The sequence below is a fragment of the Squalius cephalus genome, assembly GCF_949319135.1.
Source record: "Squalius cephalus genome assembly, chromosome: 24".
NCBI classification, from domain to species: domain Eukaryota; kingdom Metazoa; phylum Chordata; class Actinopteri; order Cypriniformes; family Leuciscidae; genus Squalius; species Squalius cephalus.
In genome coordinates, this window is record NC_137145.1 from 12,179,945 (window position 1) to 12,192,178 (window position 12,234).

Below are 12,234 nucleotides of genomic sequence, written 5' to 3' on the forward strand. Positions count from 1 at the left end.
GATAAGTGATAACAGTGCTTTATTTGAGCAAATTCCTAACACAAGTAAGTAATAACACAGCAATGATCAAGGCAGGTATTAAACTTCAGTTTTAGGATTGGCAAGTGAAGATAGTGATCGTGTCTTCAACAGGTGACTAAATGCACACACATGCTGCTGTTTATCAGGCTGAATAGTAATCAAAGTCTTTGTCTTAAAGGTCTTGAGGGAATGCTGGAGAAGAGGAATTGACACATCAGCAAGGAGACAGGAATTTGGGAATCACAGGAGGTGAGGAATACAGGTATCTTTATCCATAGACCAGACAATGAGTGTGTTTGAGGTGTGTGATTATATGCCAGAGGTGTGAGTGTGCTGATGAGGAACAGGAAATGCACTGCTAAAGCTGGTGGTGGGAGTTTGTGACATTAATTAGTATTTTTTTTATTAATTATTTACAAATTTTTCAGTTAAACACTTTTTAAATATATATTTGTCTATTTGTTATGTGTCTTAAATACGAATGTATTATGTCTTACTGCACTGGCAGACTTGTGTTTTAAATATTGGAAAAAAAAAATGCTAGTGTAGTAAGACAAAATACACTTATATTCAGGATACAATATATCAAAATATGTCCTAATAGCTTATTCAGTCTCAAGAAAATTGATCTTGATTGTTTTAAAGATATATTTACTGTTAAAACAAATAACACAGACTAATAATTAAAAACTCATTTTGAAGTAATTTTTAATAGACCTCATTGGTTTTTCATTGTGCTTGGCGTTGATCTTGTTTTGGTGGTCTAGGGAGTTACTATAGTGATTGATGTAATTTGAAATGATATTAAGTGGTTCTTGGAGATTTATTTTTTCACCACAACATAATTGAACAATTATTAGATCTGTTTATGTTTATTCGGATGCATTTAGGATGGATGAGATGCACATTGTTAATCTTTGCCGCTAGAGATTTAGAGAAGCTGCCCAAGGTCACCTTGAGAGTTTTGTCGGAGTAGTGATGACTATCACATCGAAGGGACTTCAGTGTCTTGGCATGAACCCAATACTCAGTGTTGACAGCAGGCAATTACACAAATAAGAAAGGCATGATCTTTAAATAGAAGCAACGTTATATAAGGGAACAGAGCAATTCTAGACGTGTCTATCAGTTTGTGGTGACAGACCAAATATTAGGAGGCTTGCCGCCAGTTTTATTCAAGATGCTACTCGTCTCGTTCTCTCATCTTGCAGAGCTTTGCATTAGTGGTCCAGTCGAAGCATGAACCCCTTACTGACAGGCAGCCAAGAGTCCCGGCCAATCAGAGCTCAGAGGGGGCGGGGCGTTCCCTTCCGCCAGCCTGCTGAGCGCGGTCCTCTTATGAAAATAATCAATGGGAGCTCAGTCTCTCTGCCGCTTTAACTTGTGCTGGATTTAAATTGCCTCCACTCCACTCCATGCCTATCCAAGGGTGAAAATAAGCCGTTTTCTGCTGTAATTACCCGGTGATCAAAGAAACAGCTAACAGAACACAGGTGGTTGTGTTTCTGTGCAGAAAAGCAAAAAGGAAAGGAAGAAATAGCAGCTGCTGCATCCAGAGAACAGTTTGAAGAATGTGCAATCCTGCCTGCTTTATCTTCATGGTGTGGCTGATTGCTTTGCTTGTGTATCCAGGTACTGTTATCATACGTTGTATGCATGCTGAAGCTGGGAGATGATATTTGCTTAAACCTAAACTGGGATATGGGGAGGGATGTTGTGTTTCAGTAAGTCAGCAAGTGTTCTTTAAGCATGGTGCATTTCAAATGTGATCAAAGTTGCAAGAAGTGTGCCGTGCAGAATTCCTGTGAGGTGGCAGTGGCATGCTTCAGAGGTTGCATGCAGCGTAAGGGTGTTTTTTAGCCGAGGGACATCCCAGAGGAATGTCGAAACTCACTTCAGGTAGACTAATCGAGAATGACAGTGGAGACAAACTGAACGGAGTAAGCACAAGACATCACGCAGACACCGTTTACTCGCTTCCGTGAGTCATATCAGAGGACGAGGAGTGCTCTTTTGGCATTTTAATAAGCTTATATTGCAGATATTTTCTATGCATTATATTTCAAAGTCATTGTAGTCTGATTCCATGTGTTATTGAAGGTAAGAAAAAAGCTAGGCTATCTACAGGTTTACCTGAGGCAAAATATTGGGCTTTTAAGCTAGGGACATTTCAAGCATACAACTGCAACAAAAGAATAAAAAAAATGCATGAATGTCAGTCATGGTCACAATAATTGAAATTTGAACCTGAGATTCTGTGACTCTGCATTCACACAGAAACGCATACACAGATCAATATTCCATTTTGAAAGAAGTAAGGTTTCTCTCATTGCAGTAACCTCTTTTAGAATTGCAGTAGTGATTGCAACATTTAAAAACGAACAAATAAAGTCACTAGGAGAAAACAAGTCCTCCTGTCAGGGTCGTTCTACTCCATTCACAAAGGTCACTCTGTACGTGCTGCGTCACATGATTTAATAAATTACCTTTTCCTTCCAGGTTGCCTAATTAATAGACTCAGCTAGTGATTTAGGGAGGTAAATACTTCAGGACTGGAGCCATCGGTTTGATACTTTTAATCACAGGTGGTTGTTTGCTTTGACTTAATTAGCAAACTGCTGAAATGTATTTGCCAATCATCAAAGGGCTGGCCCTGTTTGATCACAGTTAGGCCTTGAGCTGTGATTTAATTTCATTATCAGCGGGAACCAAAGAAAATATATAAATGTATTAATAATAATAAAAAATACACTTGGAGCATTACAAGTCACAATCAAGTCTTAAGTCTTCATTTTGAATTCTGAACTAAAAATTCTTGATAGGTTAGCATGACCCCTTTAGCCCAGTAAACTGCTAATTATATTTTTAATAATATGGATTTATGGTCACACTTTAGATTAGGGTCCAATTCTCACTGTTAACTAACTACTAACTACAACTTTTGCCTCAGTAATCTCCTAATTACTGTTTATAAATAGTAAGGTAGTTGTTAAGTTTAGGTGTTGGGTAGTATTAAGGGATTTAGAATATAGTCATGCAGAATAAGGCATTAATATGTGCTTTATAAGTATTAATAAACAGCCAATATCCCAGTAATATGCATGCTAATGAGTAACTAGTAAATAGTGAGAATTGGACTAACCTAAAGTAAAGTGTTATCATATTTTTAAAAAAAAGTAATATTTATGGTAACACATTAGTTTAGGGTCCAATTCTCACTATTAACTAGTTGCTTATTAGCATGAATATATTAGAATATTGGCTGTTTATTAGCACTTAAAGCACATATTAGTGCCTTATTCTGCACGACCATATACTAATATCCCAGTAATATGCATGCTAATGAGTAACTAGTAAATAGTGAGAATTGGACTAACCTAAAGTAAAGTGTTATCATATTTTTTTTTTTTAAAGTAATATTTATGGTAACACATTAGTTTAGGGTCCAATTCTCACTATTAACTAGTTGCTTATTAGCATGCATATATTAGAATATTGGCTGTTTATTAGCACTTAAAGCACATATTAATGCCTTATTCTGCACGACCATATACTACATCCCTTAATTCTACCTTAAAAGGATGGAATGGACTTATTTTCTTTCTCTGCTGCCCTTGATGTCACAGCTCATGATAGTCACTAGTGATGTGAAGAAGTTTTTGGTGTGTTCTTGTGGTTTCATCAGCCAATCAGCACTGTCGTGATGTTATTGGGTGTGTTCGACTCCAGCTGTGACTGGCTTTTACCGATCGTGGGAATATTTGCCAAATACACAGACCAGGGACCAGTTTCATAACGTTAAGACTGTATTAAGAACTAGTCTGACCAACTAGCAGTTAGTTCGGGCTAATCTAAATCTTACAGTAAGTATAAAGTCTTACTTTTCGGTTTCAAATTAGACCAGTCTATGTGGTCTTTGGTGTTTTATGCCCCCAACGGCGCCTTCCAGGCAGCGAGGGGATGGGTAGGTTTAAGGTTGAGGGTAGGGTTAGCTGCCTCTAAGGAGCCATTGGGGGCTTAAAACACCATCGAGCAGTCTATGTTTTTATGTAACTGACTTAAAAAAGTTATGAACAATGTTAAAGAAAGAAATTTGATGACTAACTTTTAAGACTAGTCTTAGTAGTTTATGCAACCAGCCACAGATGTTTTCATGTTGCAAAAGAAACTCTTTTCATTCAATTCTTTATGTACTGCTTAATACAACGTCTGTGTGTACAAGAATAAAGTTACATAAGCCTATGGGGTCTTTTTTTGTTGCATTTTTATTTTTATGAACATGACACAGTATTACATGAAAAGGCTTTTTACTGTTATAAAACGTTATATAACATGGATTTGTGAGCATTAGCTGAACTGAAGGTGTCAGAATAAACACCTAACCGACGTCATCGTTGAAGCCGGCCAGTCGTGAAATAGCTGTCGTTAGATGCTTCTCGAATCGCTTTTGCTGTACTTTGATGGCATTTGCAGAGGCAAAACCGGGGAAAGACATTTTTAGTGACATCATAAGAAGATCTTTTTTCACCCCAATCCACGCTTTCAGAACACCTTGCGTCTGAAAGATTAGATTTGTCTGCTTAGTCTGCCTCTTTGAGCCATCTGTTCAAGTCACTCCACAATGATTAGTCAGGTCTGTGGTATTCTACAACTTTGACTGAAGTTATATTTATATACCAGCATACATTCCTCAATAATTTAGACAGAATTTCGACCATCTGAAAACTAGTATCTGCCTGAGAATGATGGCACTTGAAGCATGACATTTTCAAAGTCTCAATATAAAACTTTAATGGCCCCCCATTAAAGTGTCATTTTTGAAAGTGTTACATCATCCATGTTGTAACTTTCAGACCAGTGAGATTGTTCCACCCACAGAAACAATAGATTTATTGTCAGCTGTAAACAATATAAGTAATTCATAATGATTGACAGCTCAGTGCTTCTGGAAACTTGTGTTTGCTCCCTCAGCCTTTGGAGGCATAATGAGCCTTGAAATAACATCATTCAGGCACTCAGAAACATCTTACAGAATCATTCTGATGGAGGCTGATGGTAATATATTTATGGAGTAAACAAAATGCAGATTACTGCTTCTCAACAATATCAAAGTCTGTGATAGCGCAGATGACAAGACCTCGATCAGAACTTCAAATAAAATGTGATGCTACTTTTTTAACACTTGGTTTGATTGCTTGCCCACTCTAGATTCAGAGTCTTATGCATGGTCAAAACTTCGTTGAAAGTATGTGGCACTGATTGATCAAATGACTTTTCAATGACGCTGTACACTATGCTAAATATTTTGCAGCTGCTGCAGGGCTTCTCTTTGCAATTTTTGATTCTGTATTAATAGATCTATTAATCAAACTGGCAGCTAAAGGACACATGCGTTCTTACTGTTCCAGTCACGACAGGGTTTTTTTTTTTTTTTTTTTGGTAATCAATGACAGCCAAGTGAATAAATGTAAGAAAGTATGTGAGAGATCATGGATGCACTGTAAAATAAAAGCTGATAACTTGAAATAAAAGACTTGGAATGAGCATTGCACTCACACCATAGACTGTAAAAAAAAGATGGATGATGTATTCACTTCTTTCCACTGTACCAAAACTGAAGCCAAAATATCCCAGAAACGGTCGTTGCCGATTAAGTCATTCGAAGCCTGAGTCCGCGCAGTAATGATACTAAAGTGGAGCCGCGGTATGAAGGTCCGCTCCCGCAGACTCAATCGCAAGCAAAGCTGTCAATCATGACGTTACACCCCGTTTTTATAGCATCAAGTAACTAAATAAAACCAAAGTTGTTGGAAAAATGAACATACGTCAACGTGATAAGACCTATACCTAAAATGACAGACCAAATTTTTTTTTTTTAAGTGTAATTGGATTTTTTAGTATGGCTTGCATTCCATTTGATTGCATGGAGAGGGCAGGGTTTATGACCTATACTGCTGCCAGCCACCATGGGGGTGATCGAAACGTTTTGGCTTCACTTTTCAAGTGTGCACAATCCAAGAACCAGGAGGGCAAAAGAGGATGGAGATACCTAGTCATTTATTTTTAAAATCATTATATTATTTAAACACATTTGTTGTTAAAGTAGCCAGTTGACACCTTCATGAAAAAAAAAAAAAAACAGATGCGATAATAGATATGGTTAGTAACGTCATATATTTGAGAGTGTGGTTTAGCATGTTGAAAGCAGATCCTTGTTATCACAGTTGATAGAATAGTAAATTCTATAAATCATAAATCACACAATTGATTAGTCGATAATAGAAAACTGACTGCTGCAAAATCATAAGAGATGCCTATGAAATCACATGTTTGCAGACTATATTTTGCAGATTTTATTATATGTAAATTCAGACTAAGAGTGTTTCCCACTGCAGTAAATAGCTCTAATATATGAAGTATTGCTTACTGTAACTGTTGCCACAGACATAGTTAATAAAATATGATGAATTATGTTAATAATAAAACACTAGAGGACAAGTTTGCTTTGGTAGTTTAGTACTGGTTTAGTATTCAAGGAACACAGCTAGTTTAATGATTTAATAATTGAAAACAACTAAAGCACAGTGCAGTTTAATTTTACATTTTCTGTTGTATGTGCTGGGTCTATCATGCGAGGACATCCTGGGGTCGTTGGTATGCTCTAAGAGTGTTATCTAATGCCCCTGTTCAACTGGGCTGTCATTTAAAATAATGTTTGTGTGACCTTGCCAGAGGTGGTGAGTGCCTCATGACAGATTCATTCCTTCCTTTTCTCTGACTCAACTCAGCATGTGCATGTATGTTTTATGTGCACATAAGTGGCAATTCGAAAAGCTCAGCAAAAAAAAAAAAAAAAGCTATTGCCCCAGCCTCATACCTATAGACAGATAAACATTTGTTCACTCATCCTTGCACAGTCCAGGCCTGGAGGGGAGGGGGATGCAGGGGAGGCAGACTGGCTTGCCGCAGAGCCTGGTGTCCATATGCCATCACGAGAGCCCTGTGCCCTTCAAGAGTGGCATGGTTTGTTGAGCTCTGGTCATTTGTTGCCCAATCTACTCAGTAGGCCACAGCTTGGGCTGGACAGTTTCTGCTCTTGTGGAGGTTAAAGCAATTTTGAAGAATTGTTTGCAGATAATGCACCCAGTGTGTGGCTGTCTGCCTTTCCAGATTTTCACAAGTTTAGCTCCATGCAGATAAGCCAATTCGACAGAAGGAAGTCTAGTGGTAGACGCTTTAAAACTGTATGGTCTTTAAGACATTATTAATGCAAATTATTTTTGATGTTTTGTTAATACTCATGAATCATATTTTGTTAATGCTCCTGAATCATGGCTAGTTATTAATATGAATATTTGTGTCATATTTTGTTTATACTCCTGAATCATAGACAAATGCCACCAATACAGAGAAATGCATATACTGTAGAACAAAATAAACATTAGCGCTACACTGCAAAAAATATATATTTCAAGATACTGTATTTGTCTTATTTTCTAAAAATATTTTTTTTTTTTTTTTTTAAACAAGGTCATTTAAAAAAACAATTGTATAAGCTTTATTTCAGAGAATGTCTGCATGTTTAATTGTATTTGTCTGTATTTAAGTTTTTTTTTTTATTTAATCATAAATCTAACAAAAGAAGAAGAGAAAAAAAATATTGATTAACAAAATGATTTTTGTTGGGAAAGTTTACATTTGAAAACATCTGCTACACAGAATTCAAGGACAGTAAGTGATGTTAGGTCACTGGCACTGGAAAGAAGAAACCAGCGGTTGCCAGATTAAATGCTTGCATGTGGCCTGCAAATACTTTGCCATTTCTGTCAACTGATATTTCATCCACAAAGACCGTGCAAAAGTCTCTCTGTAAGTCCTATTAAAAATCTTATTAAACCACAACAATATAGACATACTGATTAAAATCGTTGCATGGACAAAAACGCCATGAATGTCACCTTGTTATTGCTGATGTGTTTATTTCTCCTGGCATATTTCAATAAAATTCAATATGTTTTTGCAACCATTCATTTATTCTAATATTGAGGGTTGTTGAATTTGATGTTGAATTAATGTGTCTGGTTAATGCTTACAAGCTGTCCACACATGTAGCCCTCGGGCATTCGTTAGTTGCAGCTTTTCCATATGTTAACAAAAAGCTTCAGCTGGTCGTCCAGTGACATCTGAGATTTATTTCGCTGCATACTTTCATACGATATATGTGAGCCGCGTAGTATGTCTGAATTCATAGTATTCATAAAACAGTATCAGGCGAAAAGTACCCAGGTGTGTATTTTGATGGACACTTTACTATCCCATGACACCATGGAATATGTGCGTCCATACGCACATATTCCAAACACACTGAGAAAACTTAAAGGTGCTCTAAGCGATGTCGGGAGACGTAACTTCTTGTTGACGTTCGAATTGTTGTCAAACAAAACAGAGGCTAGCTAAACCCTCCCTCCTCATCCCATCTCCTCCCTCCTCCCCTCCCTTACGGCATAAAGGAAAGTCAAAGTAGCCACTACAAACAACAAAGTTGAGTTTTACTGATACTTCATTCAATGTGTAATGTCGCCAAGTTAGATAAATGCTTTTATATATTGCAGAACAGAATGCAGAAAAAGAGAAACATTATCTTAAAATCGTTTCACCACCTGAGGTTATAACTAGCTCCCATACAAGGACACAATAATAGCAAGATAACGTTAGTTTCGCGTTTCCCAGTGAGCATTAACAATGGCGGCATCGTAAACAAATTTAGTCAAAGTTGTCAATAGCCTATAAATGAACATTCAAATTCATAACAAACAGTGGGTGAAAACAATCATTCACACAAATTGTCGCCCTACTGTGAATTTGCTTGATCATTTACAATAGAGATTGATCGCTAGCTGCTAGAAACATATATGTTGTATTCACCAAAGTTAACGCTGACTGCATAGTTCTAGCTAATTACATCCTTGTGTTGGTTTGGCGAACATGAACGTCAATTTAGAAAGAAAAATGGATTTACCCACCTGTCCAGCAAAAACAGAGCAACCTGAATGTCGGATTGGAATCCCTTCTGCCGGCGGAGTTCTCGCCACCTTTCGAAGGTTTTTCCGATGTAAATTCGGTACTTTGCGTGTTCCATATCCTTGTCCCTCTTCTTTGCAATTTGTTCATCGGAACGTCGTCTCTTTGGTCTTGTGTCGGCCATAATTCAAACTTCCCTCTTCATGCTTCTCTCTCCTCCACACCCCCTTCATTTGTATGCGCACTAACCCCCCAAGCCCCACCCTCAAATACTTCTTGCCAGTTATTCACTGTTTGTTGTGTTTCCTGGTGCAGGTGAGCCCAGTTTGCTTTTGTTGCCATTTGTGGAGCCTGTGGTGTCTACAGAGACCGCGTTTTTTTACAGTGTGTTCAGGGGACAGGCAGCTAGCCGGATAGTGAGGAGATGTTTGCTGTATGTGACAAAAAATGTTTTGGCCTAAAAAACGCGTGCCATCGCTTAGAGCACCTTTAAGCCTGGAACACACCAATTCGACGATCGGCCGTCAGGCAGTTTTTGTGCGTCGGCTGATAAGTTTTCTCAGTGTGTTCCGCACGGTTCCGCACCGTCGGCTACAATTGGTCCTCGACGGCATTTTTCATGTTGAATCGGCGTCGGGCCGTTGGTGAAAGAGGGAACTCTGATTGGCTGTTCAGCTTAGTGAACGAGTCACGAGAATAATAGCAAAACAGTGAGCAAAGAAGTCAAAACGTTATAGATAGAAGGCTGTTCTAATGTTATGTCATCTTACCTGAGTGTTCCTTGGCGAATATTTCAATATTAACACAAGCGGAGTGGAATAAAGAAAGTGTTTAGCAGGACTGATATTCAAAACGGTAAGCACGCGCTGCTTTGTTTACGGTTTGTGTGCCTGCAGTGTCGGTTTCCCTTTTTGAATGGCGAATATAGACGAATATATCTGCAGAAATAGACAGTTGTCTCATTCACACGCAGGTGCAGAACGCGCATCCTAGCTATAACAGTCAGCAGTAGTTCAAGAGCAGCTTTTTCGGCTTGGTGTGTTCCAGGCTTTAGTCGGCCGACGCACAAAAACTGCCCAACGGCCGACCATTGGCTTGGTTGGTCCCGGGCTTATGCCTTTAAAGGGGGGGTACAATGGTGTTTCATGTATTCAGAGTTGTTTACAGTGTTAAAGAGATGGATTCTCATGCTAAACATGGGCAAAGTTTTAAAAAAATATTTTGGACGAATAACGGAGAATTTCTATGCTGAAAATCTTACTTCCGGGTTGGTACAAGTTTCGGCTGTTTTTTTTTTACATCGTGGATCTAATGACGTAGATAAGAGTGGAACTCCTTATATGAGCGTTTCTCTCGGAAAAGCTCGCCCGCGAGCACGTCGACTAGAGGAGAGCGAGACCGCGCACATCAACGCGCTTCAACAGGAAATCATCGGCAGCGCTGCATAGGATTTGTTCAAGAATGTCTCCAAAAAAGTGTGTTTTTGGATGTGAGGGAAAGCTTACCGTGTTCAGTTTTCCAAAGAACCCAGTGTTACAGGAACAGTGGATGCAGTTTGTTTTTCCGGGGCAGCAACGGAGTGTAGGAAGTGCGGTTGTGTGTTCTGGTCGTTTCAGTGACGAATGTTTTATTAACAAGGCTCAGGTCGACGCTGGATTTGCAAATCGTTTGCTATTAAAACGTGGAGCGGTCCCAGTGATAAAAGACCCCATTCATGTAAGTACAACTGGATCAGATTTCTGTCTTTTGCTGGAAATCAAGAACTACCGCTTGACTCTATAGCTCCGCCTCCAGGACCTCGGCTTTTTCCGGAGAGAATCGGAAAGCTGTATTTTTCTTTTCTAAATATAATAAAACTAAACACTTTTTTGAGATATTAAGGATGCACTACTACTCTATAGGTACTCAAGATTAACATGAGATTAGGTGAAACTGTGCATGTTATGTACCCTTTAAGTTCGGATAGGTTCGTTTGGTGATAATGGCAATCTAAACGATAAGCGGATCAGGACTACTTTTTTTTTTTTTTTTTGGTCCGAACCAAACAAACCAAGCGAACCGAACTACAAATGTGAATGCACTCTCAGTCTTGACGGCTCTCATCAGATTTTGTGTGGTTTATGTAACTTTCTCACAGCACATACAATCTAAACGGCAGATGTTGTTAGGAGACGACAGCATGGAATAAAGCCACGCATACCAGCCTCCTACGTTTCTGCCACTGCCTCATAAAATGCAGAAGTCCAGCGCGGCGGCTATACACATTGTCATGTTGTAAACAAGACAACATCTGCATTGCAAATCCCTCCATGTTGATGTTGTTGTTTTAGGTGTATACCAACGCAACGTCATTACCATATCCCGGAAAACGAAAGAGCGGAATGGGACACACAAATCGGGTCTGAACAGTTGCTATACACAATGTAGCCTATACTTTGGACTGACAGTGCGTCAGTTAATTAGTTAAATCAAATATCAAGACAAGAATATAGCTTTGTTATACAAAATTAAAAAAAACAAAATTAAAAAAAACATTTGCTCATCAGATCGAAGTCAGTTTAAAATTTTAATTAATAATTAAAAAGTAAATGTGAAAATATTAAATTATTATTTTAACGTATCCATAAAATGTTCTAATTAAAAATGGTACAAACAATTGGTACAAATAATTTATTTATTTTTCTTTCTCTTTTCTTTTCTGTTCGTCGGTGTAGAATTGATGCAGATTATCTTTTACTTATTATATGTTAAAAAAAATGATGCTCAGGCTATTTTTTTGGTCCTGTTTAAAGTCAGTGCAGTTGGGCACTGGGCTCTCCATCATGCCTCTTTCAACCAAAACGTTTGTTTCTGTTGCTGTCATTAAGTGCATGGAAGCATGTTTTCTATAGTCTTGCTATTACGTGCACTTTTAAATGAATAAATGAAAAAGAGAGGTCAGTTTTCGCCCAATCAGTGAGTGCAGCTGATCCTTTATTCCTACAGCTGTCAGTTTACATTTAGTGTTTCATTGCTCTTGGGTATTCTGTCAGAGAGACTACACAAAAGACCGTTGTGATTGGAGGAAAGCTATTTTTCCAGGGCAATCTGCACAACGTTTGATGTCATCGTTCTAAAAAGGAACATCTTCCAGTGGGCAATGTCATTGGCTCCTTTTTGTTTGGGTTTGTTTTAGCCCTAAACAATCACTAT

The 12,234-nt window shown here is 38.3% G+C and overlaps 1 protein-coding gene across 3 annotated transcripts in view; it reads left to right on the forward strand.

Annotated features, from left to right (window-relative positions):
* The first annotated feature begins 243 nt into the window (after window positions 1-243).
* Window positions 244-12,234, forward strand: part of opcml (opioid binding protein/cell adhesion molecule-like) — a 139,149-nt gene continuing 127,158 nt past the window's right edge. The window contains exons 1-2 of one of the 3 annotated variants that reach the window (XM_079860414.1): window positions 244-270; window positions 1,535-1,653. In XM_079860414.1, the coding sequence (XP_079716540.1) occupies window positions 1,593-1,653 (61 nt within the window). In that variant the 5' untranslated portion in view covers window positions 244-270; window positions 1,535-1,592. Of the gene's footprint in view, window positions 284-1,376; window positions 1,654-12,234 lie in introns of those variants that run through there. The other 2 variants (XM_079860413.1, XM_079860412.1) reach the window with 2 other exon arrangements.